At 37.6% G+C, this 15,118-nt stretch overlaps 1 protein-coding gene across 6 annotated transcripts; it reads left to right on the top strand.

Moving 5' to 3' along the window:
* Positions 1-10,376: 10,376 nt before the first annotated feature.
* Positions 10,377-13,684, top strand: LOC103401867 (transcription factor TGA7). Of its 6 annotated transcripts, none has more exons than XM_070813888.1 (10): positions 10,408-10,865; positions 10,986-11,043; positions 11,177-11,338; positions 11,448-11,525; positions 11,717-11,776; positions 11,866-11,943; positions 12,058-12,121; positions 12,255-12,526; positions 12,618-12,845; positions 13,275-13,684. In XM_070813888.1, exons 3-10 carry the CDS (start codon positions 11,180-11,182, stop codon positions 13,425-13,427), a joined length of 1,092 nt encoding a protein of 363 aa, XP_070669989.1. In that variant the 5' UTR covers positions 10,408-10,865; positions 10,986-11,043; positions 11,177-11,179; the 3' UTR covers positions 13,428-13,684. The 6 variants fall into 6 exon arrangements, with proteins under 6 accessions (XP_008338800.2, XP_070669989.1, XP_070669988.1 ...); XM_070813887.1 differs by having other exon boundaries at positions 10,436-10,627; positions 10,986-11,024; XM_029094959.2 differs by having other exon boundaries at positions 10,436-10,627.
* Positions 13,685-15,118: the final 1,434 nt, after the last annotated feature.

The raw sequence follows: 15,118 nt of genomic DNA, 5'->3' as shown, positions 1-15,118 counted from the left end.
TATTGCCTAATATTGATTGAAGGGTAGCATTGTCTAAAGATTAGTTGTGCTGATATGGCAAAACAGTTAGTAAGGTTGTTAGCTAGCTGATGTGGCAGTTAGTTAGAATTGTTGCAACTATTAGTTAGAGTTGTTGATGCTAATAGCTTAGAGCGCAAGGTAGCTATTGAGCTATATATAAGTGTGTAAATTGTCATTGTAATTCACTTGGTGAAATATATTGAAATTCATAGCTTTCTTTCTCTCTCTACAACTGCATTCATTTCTTTCATTTTTCTGCAATCCATTAGTTCTTACAATATTGTTATCATGGTATAACTCGCCCGTCGATCCTCGGTGCCAATTCCGCTATGCAATTTCTCTTGATTGATCAAAGTTCTTTGCTTATTAAAGGTTCTTTGTTGGTTAATCGAAGTTCTTGATCGTCGAGGTTCAAGATTGCACTGTATATCAAGTCTTCGTTTCTGATTTTACTGTGCACACCAACTATTTGTTTTGATGCTTCAGTAAGAAAATGTCTGTAATTTTTGTTCAAGATTGAAGGGCCGATAGCCATTTTATGAAAGATTGCAAAGTCAATAGCCAACTTGTTAAAGTTTTGAAGATTGTTATTTTTCACTCGAAAAAGGCCGATAGCCAAAGAGTGGTTTATTGAGAAATTTGTGATTTTGTTCTTGATATTCAAGAACACAGTTTTCTATGACGAAAGAAGAATTGTTTGATCAAGATTAGTTGTGATTGCATTCAAGTGGCAGAATCAACTGTAAAGATTGAAGGGTTACTTGGTATGCTCAAAGTAAAGTTACAAGATGACAATTTTGTCAAGTGGAGTTTTCAGTTTCAGTCAGTTCTTAGAGGCTATGATCTTTTCGATTACTTCACTAGAGAAGCTCCATGTCCTCCAAGATTTGTGATCAATACAGAGACATGAGTTACAAAAGAGGTCACTTCGGCTTACAAAGATTGGGTAAAGAAAGATTTGGCCTTGCTTAGTTTACTCTAGCTACTTTGCCTGATGATGCTATGGAGCATATAATTGGTTGCAAGATTTCTCATGAGGCTTGGACTTGTCTACAAGAAAGACTTGCATATGTTTCCATGGTGCGAATCAATCAGTTGAAAAGTGAATTTCACACCATTCAGAAGGGTGGGGAATCAGTAAATAAATTTCTTCCAAGAGTCAAGGCTATCATAGATCAACTTGTATCTGCTGGAGAAAAGATTATTGAGAATGACTTTCTTATAGCTGTTTTGTCTGGATTACCACCTGAGTTTGAGATGATTAAAATTGTAATACTTGTTAGGGATTCAACTATATCATATAAAGATATGAATGCTCAACTTCTTGGAGCAGAAGCAAGTATTGAGTTAAGGATGAAATCTCTGAGCACATCTATGGCAGCAATGTATGTTCAAGGAGAATGATCTAGTTCCAATGGATTTCAAGGTGGTTACAATGGTTTTGAAATTGGTGAGAGCTCTAATTCACAAAGGTATCAAGGTGGTTATGAAGGGAGCAATTCTGATTAGTCAGTAAAAATATATTTCAATGCGATTTCTTTTTTTATTTTTCCTTTGTTTAGCCAATCTATCATGATAAGTAAAGAAGGGTAAAGTCAATCACATGGTTGTCAATCTGGGTTTCAAGGAGGATCTGATTTCATGGGGAATGGAAACAAGTCTTTTCAAATGAATAACTTCTCTGGGGTGGGGGGGGGGGATATGAAGTATAAAGGGAGCAATAACAACAATTCAAGATCTTTTTCGAGCAACTTTTGTAACAAGAATGGTAATGGGAACACTAGTGATAATTTATCTGGAAATGGGAAGAGTCTTCAGAACAATGGACATAGTTTTTCAAATGGTGATGCATGGATCCTGGATACTGGTGCTATACACCATATGACAACAAATGCCAATGCTCTATCTCAAGTCAATCCTTACAATGGAGATGAGAAAATCATTATTGGAAATGGTGAAGGTTTGGCAGTCAAGCATATTGGTTCCTTATCCATTATTACTCCTTCAAATGCTTTGATATTGCATGATGTTTTAAATGTGCCTCAAATAAATGTGAATCTTATTTCTGTTAAGAAATTATGCAAAGATAATGGATGTTGGTTTATTTGTGATGATGTGGATTTCTTTATATAGGACAAGGCAACAAGGGTGATTTTGTACCAAGGAATGAGTGATGGTGGGGAACTCTTCAAGATTCTAGTGAATGTGTTTGCTAATTCTTTTGCTTTAAGTTTGAGTAAATGTGCTGCATTCTTGGGACAAAAAATGAGAGCTACAATTTGGCATCAAAGGCTAGGACATCCATATAAGGAAGTCTTGGTTTCAATGTTGAAGAGGGCTGATATTACAGTTTGTAAAGATTCATGTCAAATATGTGTTCCTTTTGTATTAAAGGGAAAATGTGTAGGCAATTGTTTCCTGTTAGACATGATAGGGCTAGTTTTCTGTTTGAGAAAGTCCACTTTGATGTATGGGGGCTATCTCCAACACAGTCTGTAGAAGGGTATAAATACTACATAACATTTGTAGATGAGTTTTTAAGATTCATGTGGATATTTTCTATGATAAATAAATCATACGCTTTTCCAATCTTTGTCAAGTTTACTGCTTTGTGCTTAATCAGTTTAATGCTTCAATTGAATGTTTTCAATCTGATGGTGGAGTTAAGTATATGAGTAAAGTGTTTAAGGAATTTGTAGCAAGAAAAGGTATTACACATATGGTCTCATACCCATATACTCCTTAGCAAAATGGAATTGCTGAAAAGAGACATAGACATGTCATAGAGACTGTTATTACTTTATTGACAGAAGCAAGCTTGCCACAAGTGTTTTGGTATCATGTTTGTTCTCATGCAGTGCTATTAATAAATAGAATGCCATCTAAATGCTTGGATTCGAAATCTCCATATCAACTTTTATTTGGTAAAATTCCAGATATTCATAATTTCAAAGTTTTTGGGATTGCAATTTATCCTCTTCTGGGACCATACACTGTGAATAAGCTTCAAGCTAGATCTTCCAAATGTGTTTTCCTTGGATATGCTTTGGGGTATAAAAGAGCCATCTGTTATGATTTGCAGAACAAAATGTTGGTTCTGTCAAGACATGTAATTCACAATGAAGATGAATTTCCATATAGACTGCACTAGTTCAAGATTCTAATGTCTCTATACAGTAATAGAATGCAAGAATTAATACTGTTGTGATTCAAATGCCAATTCCTGCAATTCATGATCAGGTACCACCATCAAATAGTGTTTCGATTCAGGAATTACAAACAGAATCCTTGTCAGGGAATACTTCTCAACAACAATTTTCAAATATGCAACAAGGGTTTGATATTGGGGATTTGCCAGTTTCTAGTTCACCTCTCAGTGCTTCAAATATGCAGCAGTTATCTTTATAATCAACTTCTCATCACCATCACTCTACTCCTACAACAAACAAATCACCTTTAATGCATGTCCATCACAGTTCTCAACTTAAGGTAATTCTTCCATTCTCATCTCAATTGAATGTAAATTCTAAACATCATGTAACAGCTAAAGATTCACTTCCTCATCATTCCATGGTTACAAGATTGAAAAGTGGGACTATTAAGAGGAAAATTATGCGATATATCTTGCAATTTTTCCAGAATTGAAAACCTTACAAATCACTAAAGATAAACCATTCTCTGGTGGTTATTTTGTAACATCCCACATCGACTAACGGAAAGGGGGTGATGTGGCTTATATGTACATGCCCACCTCCATATAGCACGAGGCCTTTTGGGAACTCACTGACTTCGAATTCTATTGGAACTCCGAAGTTAAGTGAGTTCGGGCGAGAGCATTCCCAAGATGGGTGACCCACTGGGAAGTTCTCGTGTGAGTTCCCAGAAACAAAACAGTGAGGGCGTGGCCGGGGCCCAAAGCAGACAATATCATGTTACGGCAGAGCCAGTCTGGGATGTGACAAAATGGTATCAGAGCCACTCTGTCGTTCGGTGTGAATGTGCCGACGAGGATGTTGGGCCTCTAATGGGGGTGGATTGTACCATCCCATATCGACCAACAGAGAACGGGTGATGTGATTTATATGTACATGCCCACCTCTATATAGCACAAGGACTTTTGGGAACTCACTGGCTTCGGATTCCATTGGAACTTTGAAGTTAAGCGAGTTCGGGCGAGAGCATTCCCAGGATGGGTGATCCACTGGGAAGTTCTCGTGTGAGTTCCCAGAAACAAAATCGTGAAGGCGTGGCCGGGGCTCAAAGCGAACAATATCGTGCTACGGCGGAACCAAAACTGGGATGTGACATATTCATTTGTCACTGAGATTACTGATAACACAGAACCATCCAATTTTCGAAAAGCTGCAAGTATATCACATTGGCAAAATGTTATGCAAGAAGAATAAGACTCTTTCAGGGCACAAAGTACTTGGATATTGGTTCCATCTCCTATTGATAAGTCAATTGTTGGTAGTAAATGGGTGTACAGGGTGAAAAAAATCCTGATGACAGTGTTTCCAAATACAAAGCTAGGCTGGTTGCTCAAGGGTTTTCTCAGGAGTATGAAATTGATTACTTTGATACTTTTAGTCTTGTTGCTAGACACACAACAATGAGGATTATTCTTGCAGTGGCTGCAATGAACCATTGGAATTAAAACAGTTAGACATTAAAAATGCATTCTTACATGGAGATTTGCAAGAGGAGGTTTATATGAAACAACCTCAGGGTTTTATTGACTCTTTTTGTTCTGATCATGTTTGTAAACTCATCAAATCCCTATATGGCCTTAAACAGTCACCAAGGGCCTAGAACTCTAAATTTACAAGCTATTTGAATGCTATGGGATTCTGTGTTCCATGTCTGATACAAGCTTTCTTATGAAGAAAGATGGGGCTGATATCATCATACTTCTTCTTTACGTTAATGATATCATTTTGATAGGTTCCAAGTCTATATAAGTACATCAGGTTATTCATGAGTTATTTGAAGTGTTTGACTTAAAGGATCTAGGTAAACTTACCTATTTTTTTGGGTATTCAAATTACATATCAACCAAGTGGTGACATCTTTGTCAACCAGTCAAAGTATATTAAAGACTTAATCCATAAAGTTGGTATGGATTCTTGCAAACATGCATCAACACCATGTAAACCACACAACTCATTGTTAGTGACAAAATGAATTCCCTTCAATGATCCTACATTGTATAGAAGTATAATTGGATCCTTGCAATATTTAACCTTCACTAGGCCAGATATAACATTTGCAATAAATTCAATATGTCAATTTATGAAAACACCAACTGATATTCATCTTGGGGTTGTGAAACAAACACTGAGATATCTTCAAGGAACATTGAAGAATGGTATTGTGTATTCATCGGATGCAGACCCAACTCTTAATACTTTCTCAGACTTAGATTGGGCCGCATGTTTGAATACTCGAAGATCTGTGATTGGATATGACACGCCCTGATCCCGATGTCTGGGGGACATCAGGATGGTCACGTGATGGCCGACACCTGAGCATGATGAAAGTCATTTAATAAATGCATATGCCGAGAACATGTGAAACATGCATATAAATTTCGCGCGAACTACGCAAAGTAATATTCAAATGTCAAAAAAAGATAGTGATAATGCATGACATGTTCAGAGCATATATCTAATTCAGAATACAAGCGGAATGTGCTATTACAATGGTGTCAAAGCAGAGAGGATGATAAGATATCACTGGTAGGGGAATGCCTCGTAGCTTGGATCATATGCCTCGTTCCTATGTCCTGAGGGGGCGCAAAACAAACATGAGTGGACCAAGTTGATATATAATACTAAAACAGTTATTCAACAACGTGCTAACCCCTAAAGTTTTATAGAAACTCAATAGTATAATATGTAATAGGTTTTCCGAAAAACCCTAGCATGCCATAAAATCTTCCATAAAATATATATCGTATATAATGTGCTAAATAGTGGTATCATAATCGACCAAAGCCACTATATCACCCGACCCATAGGCCAAATATATGAATATCTTCCGACCCGTAGGCCACTACATCACCCAACCGAAGCCAATATAAGTATCATCGCCCGTAGGCAGAACAGTGACCACTAGATAAGCACAAAAATATTGAATATAATCTTTCCCATGTAAGTACATACATCTCAAAACATCTTCATAGTATATAGTCATTCATCATATATACTACAAAGAGTGTAAAAATATGTTCATATATAGTATATAGTCATCCATCATATATACTACAAAGAACATAAATTCGATAAAGTATGGTATTCCAAAATATTCTTAGTAAAACATGATAATCATGAAGTGTAAATCTAATTTACTCAGGAAGCGTTTCATAAAATGTAACCATTTAAATCATGCTTTTCATGTATGCATTACTAATAGTAAAATATGCGTTTTAGAAGAGGTCCACTCACAGATACACTGTCGTCGAAGAGCCGTGCAAAATAGGAAATACGGAATCGCCGCTAATAATCGCACCTAAGCACATAAAGGGTCCAATTAATAAAACTCTATCATAATGATTGATTTTCGGAAAACGGACGTTATAAACGGATTCAAGATGTTGAAAAACATAAGGGAGGACCTCGAGTACTCCCACATGCTACCACACGCACTCTCACTCACTGCCACAGGTCGCCGAAAAGTTGGCTGGAAAAGTCGATGACGCTGCCGTGGAAGGCGATGCGTATGCTCCACGGGCTGGCACCAACAACCCTTCGCTTGCGCCCACGAGCCTTCACGCTCGACTTGGGGTCTGGGTTAGTTGGGTTTAGGCCTAGGGTTTGTTGGGTTTGGGCCTAAGCTTTGGGCTTGGGTCCAAAGGGTTTGGGTTTAAGTTCAACGGGCCGAGGGCCCTAGTTGGTAAGGCCTAAAGGCCTAGGTCCAAAGGGATTTGGGCTTGGGTTAAAAGGGTTTGGGTTTGGGCTAATAGTTGGGTTGGGCTTGGTAGCTTGACCCAAAACTCTAGGCTAGGGGACCCGGGCTTCCAGGTGTGGGTCAGCTGACCCATTTTTAGTCGAGAAAGTAGGCCGGAGCCTCCCGAGCTTCGATCGACGCTGATTCACCACCTTACCCTACAATCTACCTATTAAAATGAAGGTAGAGATGAGAGGGAGAGATTTTGTACCTGTCTCACGCTGTGAGTGGCTGGATTCTGTTAGATTTTGGCTCGAAAGCCACGAGTTTGCCGGAGAGGTTTGGGTGGCCTCTGGGTGTCTCAGTGCTCCACAAAGGAAGAGGGAGAGAGAGGAAGAAGGTCCAACACGATGGTGGTGATGGTGGTGGTTCCTTGGGTGTGTTCGTGTCTCATCGGAAGGGTGAGAGAATAGAGATAGAGATCTGCGAGAGAGGGAGAGTGAACTGAGAGAGAGCTCGAGCGAGAGAAGAGAGTGTTTGAGCTGAGAGAGAGATAGAGAGTGTGTGTGTCTCCGGGGAAAAGAGAGAAGAAGAGAGAGGGAGATAGGAAACTGCCACGTGGCAGGCAGAGAGAGGAGGAGAATTAGGAGAAAATCCAAAAATAGGATCTGGGTTGGGTAAAGAATAAGAGGTAAAAAAATGGTGATTTTATAAATTCGTGAATATAAAATTACATAGTTTGGGACGGGGTTTCACAGGATATATTGTTTTCCTTGGCAACAATCCCATATCTTGGTAGTCAAAGAAACAAAGTTTGGTTTCCAAGAGTTCTACAGAAGCAGAATATAAAGCATTGGCTCATATTGCTGCTGATATAGCCTAGATCAGGCATATTTTGAAGGATTTGGAATTATTTTTGTCTACGTCTCCAGTCATTCATTGTGACATTATGTCTACGATTGCATTGAATGCAAATCCAGTGTTTCTTTCTCGAATAAAGCACGTGGATACCGATTACCACTTTATTCGAGAGAGAGTGCAACAAGGTGACTTGGAACTTAGCTACATTCCTACTGAAGATCAATCAGTTGACATACTAACCAAGGGGTTACATGGTCCTTCATTTGTCAAGCAATATTACAATCTTAAACTTGGCAACCCAAGTTAAGATTGAGGGGGGATATTGCCTAGTATTGACTGAATGGTAGTATTGTCTAATGATTAGTTGTCTTGATATGGCAAAACAGTTAGTAAGGTTGTTAGCTAGCTGATGTGGCAATTTGTTAGAATTGTTGCAGCTATTAGTTAGAGTTGTTGGTGCTAATAGCTTAGAGCGCAAGGCAACTATTGAGCTATATATAAGTGTGTAAATTGTCATTGTAATTCACTTGGTGAAATATATTGAAATTCATAGCTCTCTTTCTCTCTCTACAACTGCATTCCTTTCCTTCATTTTTCTGCAGTCCATTAGTTCTTACAATACTGTTATCAGATATGACATAAATAAGAATGACACACATTTCTTACCATCATTCTTGCAAGTAAAAATGCTCTCACTTTTCAAGCCTTATAATAATCATTCTAGGATCTAAGTTGGAATTCTTTTATATACAATTTCACAAACTATTCCAATACCTTATTTTGTATTTTATTTAAAGATAAAAACCATTATAATCGGATCCTCTACAAATCATATTACGATACAAATCAAATAATCGAAACTATTTTCGGGAGAAAATTACCAAACCAAATACAAGATTGATTGTAATCAAGAACACTCAAGCGCTAACTCAATTAATAAAACGCTAGCCACTCTTCTAGGCTTGCTTCACTATGTTTCGCATAATCTGAAGGAATCATTATTTTAGTTTATCATTGAAAGATCAACTTTGCAAAAAATCACTAAAATCAGTAAATGCTTAACCCTCCAATTTTGACTTGATAAATAGACGAACACAATATTGGCGATAAATATTGAAATGTTCAAAATAATAATTAGACAACTAAGCGATTTCAAATTTGAGTGATTTTTTACAGGTATGATCTAAGAATGATGATCTAAAATGAATGGTTCAGATCTTGAAATTACTTTATAAAATGTGCCTAAATAAGTGGTTAGTTAAGTTATTGAATGATTAGCAAAACCGTCATATAAATGTGATAAGAATGATTGATCTAAAATAAATGGTTAAGATCTTGAATTACTATATAAAGTGTGCCTAAATAAGTGGTGCCTAAATAAGTGGTTAGTTAAGTTATTGAATGATTAGTGCTTGAGGTGCTAGAGTAGCAAAACCGTCATATAAATGTGATTAATCGTACTTGAAATTTTGTTTTGGTTACTTTGTAGTTTTTAGCATGCAAACGTAGTTTAAAACGAAAATATTTCTCCCATACACAAAAATCCCATCCATCATCATCCATGTTTGGTTTTGGTGGCTGGAAATTCTAGCCTCTCGCAGTCGCAGGTACAATTCTTCTGGTACGAAGGAGAGCCTGAGACAGTCAGACGGTACTCCCAACTTCACCAACTCATGTTCTCGAAATGACAAAACTGCCGCTGGTCCCTTCTAAAACGTACATACATTGCCTTCTCTATCCTCACCTGTCACCAATCCATTCACAATCCATCCAGAATTTTCCACCTGTCCTTCCAAAAGTAACTGACGTCATTCATGCCGAAATATTACTGTATTTATGTGACATAATTATACTCATAATATGATCTATCTACATGTATTATATCATTTGTATGGTGTATTGCATGTCGGTTTTAACTTGATGCAGTGATGCTCTCTTTACCAACCAAAAAATAGTGTATGATGAGTTAAAATCAACTCAATTGAGTAGGATACCAAATACATAGATAGTGATACTCAAAGTCGCTTCTTTTTATGTTCCTTGAGTTAGCAAAATCATTATGTACTTTACTTATATCATAATATGTGGAGTACCCGGCTGTTTGAAAAAATTTCTTTTAATGAACAAAAAAAAATCCTTGTGAGTGTTAACATCTCATCGGTTGGATTCATGGTCGCTCAATTTGACGTCCCTCAAATGGGCCAAACTATAAAATCACATTTTAATAACATACTAGTTATATATTGGCAAGGTACAATACACCACATTAGCCAACTTACGTTGTGTATGTCTAGCACACGAGTAACTTTTTCATGTATTAAAAATACAGTCACTTGACGTTATTATTTCACTCCAATTATAACAAATAAATTTATTTTTTATTAATATATCATAAAACTGTAATATAGCATATTCAGGATACACTATGTGCTACCCATAAAAAAATTTCCAAATACACAATTATTTCTCCTCTTTTTCGCTCAATTTTCTTTTCTTTGTTTTTTCGGCAAAAGCAAAAGAAAAGGAAAAAAAAAAGTAATGAATAAGACGTTAGTGGGGATGTTGCTACGTTAACGTTTACTGCTCTTTGGGAAAAGAATGAATATTTTAAGGTGGACAGACGGCTCATGGGTTCCTGCAAAATTGTGCTTAAAAAGCCTCTGAGAAATTTTGTGACAAATGATTCCCAAATGATCGATGGGAGTGTTGAATTGCCAGGGTCCTCCCAGCCCAACCCAGAAAACCCAATTCGTCATCTTCCTCCAAATTCCCACATTTGAAGAAATTAATCAAGATTAATTTGTTGGGTCTGATTGAATGACTCAAAGTTTTGAAATTTGAAGTTATTGTCTATAAGGTAAATGAAGTCATCTTTTTTTTTTTTTTTTTCCTTGCGAGGAGTTTACATCGTATAATATTACTGCAGCAATTATCTACTTCCCTCCCCAACTTTTTACTGATCTTTATCCACTTCTTGTGGTTATTTAAAGTGTAAGCTTTTCATGTTTTCATGCTTCATCTTTGCTTTTTGATGTTTCTTCTGGTTTTTGTGGAGGCTTCTACTTCACCATGCAAATCGTTTCCAAGTTTTGAAGGTTCCCAATCATCCAACTTTCTGATACTGTAGTTAACTTAGAAGTTTAGGACAATTTCAAGTTATAATTTGTTTGGATTTTGCTTGTTACCTTATGTGTTTTAAATTTCTGAATTTTCAGGCCATTTTCTAGTCAAGTTTGTCTGTTTGGCGTACCACAGTTATGTTTTTGATTAAAAGTTTGTAACCGATTCTATCTGCGTATACCTATGGGCCATATTTATTGGTCTTATTCATGGAGCTGTGAATTTGCAGCAGAGTGGTTATGAAATCTCTTTGTTTACTTGTTTCGTTTGTTGAATTTGTTGATAGAGTATGAGCTATTCATCAACTCAATTTGCCACCTCAAGACAAATGGGGATATACGAGCCATTCCGCCAAATTGGTGTGTGGAAAGAAACCTTCAGAGGTGATCACACCTCTAACACAGCTGCTTCCACAATTCTAGAAGAGGATTCTGGTATCGAAAACAAGGTGAAGCCGAAAAATGAATCTTTTGTTCCCTTTTTCTTCAATGTTAGATTCATTTTATTTGTTCTGACTGATGAACTTCAACTAATTTTCTGATTTTTGCTTCCTCTAGATTGGATTTGTTTCTCATGAACCCATGCTGCCTTCCGGAAACGGAAATGATCACGAACCGAGCAGATCTGCTGATAAGGTGATATAGCTTTGCTCTCCCTACTGTCTGTCTGTCTTTCTTTCCAAGCAAGGCAACATATTTGTGTCATGTTTTTGTTATTTGTTCATTTATCTCATCAATTATAAAGAAGATCATACTATCATCGATGCAATTTTTGTTTTTTGTATTCATTTTCGTGTAAGTTGATTATGAAGTGCACATATACACAGGTGCAGAGACGGTTAGAACAAAATCGTGAAGCTGCACGGAAGAGTCGTATGCGAAAAAAGGTGAGTAGGATTCACATGCCTTGATTTATTGGTCTATTTCATTGCTACAACTTGTGAAATTATTTGAATGATTTCTTGTACTACCACAGGCTTATGTTCAACAACTCGAAACAAGCCGCTTAAAATTGGCACAGCTGGAGCTGGAAATTGACAGAGCTAGAAAACAGGTGAGTTAAAAGAAGAAACTTTTTTCATCTTTGTTCATGTTACCCGATGCATTTCCTTATTAATCAGAATCGAATTAGTATCATTGGATGAACCCGTAACTGCCTGATTTGCAGGGTGCCTATGCAAGCAGTTCATTAGGTACTAGCCATATGGGATACAATGGAGCTTTGAATTCAGGTTTGTGATTCTGAACTCCCTATATTAATGACCTGATCACAATTTTTGTATTTTTTTGAGAATTTTTAAGTGATTCTCGTAGATTATTGTGATTATAGTTCCATTCTGTAATTCCATCTGCAAATCTTTGCAGGGATCACTACATTTGAGATGGAATATGGACACTGGGTTGAAGAACAACACAGACAAATTGTTGAGCTCAGAAATGCACTGAATGATCGTGCAACAGACATAGAACTTCGAAAACTCGTAGACTGTGGCTTGAACCACTATGCCATTCTTTTCCGAATGAAGGCAGATGCTGCAAGGGTTGATATCTTTTACTTACTGTCTGGCATATGGAGAACATCAGTCGAACGCCATTTTCATTGGATTGGTGGATTTCGCCCGTCGGAGCTGCTAAATGTAACGCTGAACTGAGTTCACATTATTTCTGTTGAGTTATTGTACGGTTTTATTATTGTGTAACATGGTGCATATTGTTTCGCTTTTTCAGATTGTGTTGCCACAGCTTCAGCCATTGACTGATCAACAACGTCTGGACTTCTGTAACCTGCGGCAATCGTCACAGCAAGCGGAGGATGCGCTATCACAGGGAATGGACAAACTGCAGCAGGCTCTGGCATTGAGCATAGCAGCTGATCAAATGAGTGGAGAAAGTTTTGGGTGTCAGATGGCTTCTGCACTTGAGAAGCTTGAAGCACTAGAGAGCTTCTTGAGCCAGGTGATGCATCAGATTCCAATAATGGTTTTTGCAATTAATCTCATTAGTGTTGGGGATTTAATGAAATTGCATATTCAACACTAATTATATTTAGATTATGGGTAATATGTACAAATATAATGGTTACTAACTGCATAAGCCGTATATAAACTCACTTTTAGAGCCCCTTGAGTCTCTGTTTGGTGTCCCACTTTCCCTTCAGTTCTATTTTTTATTAAAAGTTTGTAACCGAACTGTTTTCCCTTAAAAATGCCTCAGCACAATTTGACTTAGATTCTGCTATATAAGTTCATGAACTTACTGAAGAATTCAAGCTTCAATGGGGTGAGAAATTGTTAATAAGCATAAAGCATGAAATACCTTTTGACAGTTGACTCCTTGTTAATTAGTTTGCTGAAGTAGAAAGTATGTTTCTCTTGTCCATGGCAGGCAGATCACCTTCGGCAGCAAACGCTGCAGCAAATGTCTCGAATCCTCACGACACACCAAGCAGCGCAAGGCTTGCTTGCACTGGGGGAGTACTTTCACCGGTTACGTGCCCTCAGTTCTCTATGGACTGCTCGTCCCCGCAAACCAACATAGTCAGCTGCAACGTATTCTCCGTAGTTATATGTATTCTTTGTTCCATTATTATGAACTTATATCTCCCTGTTTCAGAAGGTGTAACCGTGTAAATATGAAGAACCTTAGTGCAGGAGCGTTACCTATGCATATAGGTTTTCAAATTAGGTCTCCAATGAATGTAGCATATACGAAGTTTCTCTAAGGGTAGGAATCATTTCCGCGCTAAAACGCTTTATCTGTTGTAGTGAGCAGTATTAAGGTTTGTCGAGTTATTAGATTGTGGCCATACATACATACATATACATATATATCTATATCTATATATATATATATATACATATATATATATGCCTGTATATGGCCTGATGATTCTGAACAATATATCCACATAAGTCATGCAAGGAGGACCCGTTGCATCCAACAATTTTCTCTCACGAGAAGGGTAAAAATAACACAAAAAAAATCTGTTGGAATTCCGAGAGTGCCAGTGTTTGGGTTAATATTTGAACATTGGACTTAGATAAAGGAAAGTCCAAGGGTGTCAAATTAAAGGAGACTTGCCCAAAACCCAGTACCGAGCACAAAGGCAAATTGAAGCATTTTCAGCCAAATACAAGCCACGTGCTTACCTTTGAAGTGACAAGTAATGAAGACTAACCTACTACCAACCAAAGAATACTTTCCAGTGGCATTCCAAGTAAAAAGCTGAAGACTCACTATCCTCTAAGCGCTTTCGGGCAAGAACAAAGTTGCAGCAGTCAGGCTAAATTGCCTATAAAAGGAGGAAGAGGCCCCCAGAGACAAGGACACTCAACCAATTAAACAAACAAGCATACAAACTCTGCTCTCAAGCCAGATTTGCATCCAAAAGCTGAAATCAACCCAGATTCAGTCATTTTTAGCGACAATCTATCTCTTGTCTAGTTTAAAGCTCTGTTATCTCCCTTAGTGGTATAGTATCGATTCCCTTGTGTAAACTTGTTTACCATCCATCCCTTTTTAGCATATAAACCCCTGTTAATTCAAAGAGAAGTGACTGCAAGAAAGTTCAACCTTAACAGACAAGGTGAAATCTTGTCCGACGCTCTTTGTTTGTTTGCTAAATTAGTAGATCTATTACTTAATGTATTCTCCAGCATGTATTCAAGTCATATCGACCTGCTTTCCTACTTTAAGAGTCTTATTTGCATATGGATCTGGTTAGTTTAATGGATATGTTATCATTAAAATCAATCAAGAACCACGTAAATGGCTTAAAGGGATTTGGACTCCCTTCATTCGAACATACAAGACTATGAACTAAAAGTCCTTGTTTACAAGGCAAGAAAGAGAACTTAATGTGGACTTAAGCCATCCACGACAATCCTTTGATAACAAGAAGTCCGCGTAACTTGGAACGCAAGTAATCGACTTAAAACACACTTGCTCTACATTTGCTATACTAAGATAGCAGTGGCACACTTAGCACTTAGTTAGTTTTGATTGCGAGCCTCAAGGCCTACACCTAAGGCCCCACAAAGGCACCTTGCAGAACTAACTATGTGCTCTTCTTGTAGCATATCAACAAGCAAAAGCTCGACTATACACCCAAAGTGCCAATCCCCTGGGAAGCTGTGCTGAGGCCCGAGGATCCATCTCCAGAGAAATCTTTGCCCGAACATAGTTTTGGCACTTCCAATGGGATTCCATTAGTCTTGTATGCCATGAAA

The sequence above is a fragment of the Malus domestica genome, chromosome 15, assembly GCF_042453785.1.
Source record: "Malus domestica chromosome 15, GDT2T_hap1".
Lineage (NCBI taxonomy): Eukaryota > Viridiplantae > Streptophyta > Magnoliopsida > Rosales > Rosaceae > Malus > Malus domestica.
This window is presented reverse-complemented; position numbering and strand designations above follow the sequence as displayed.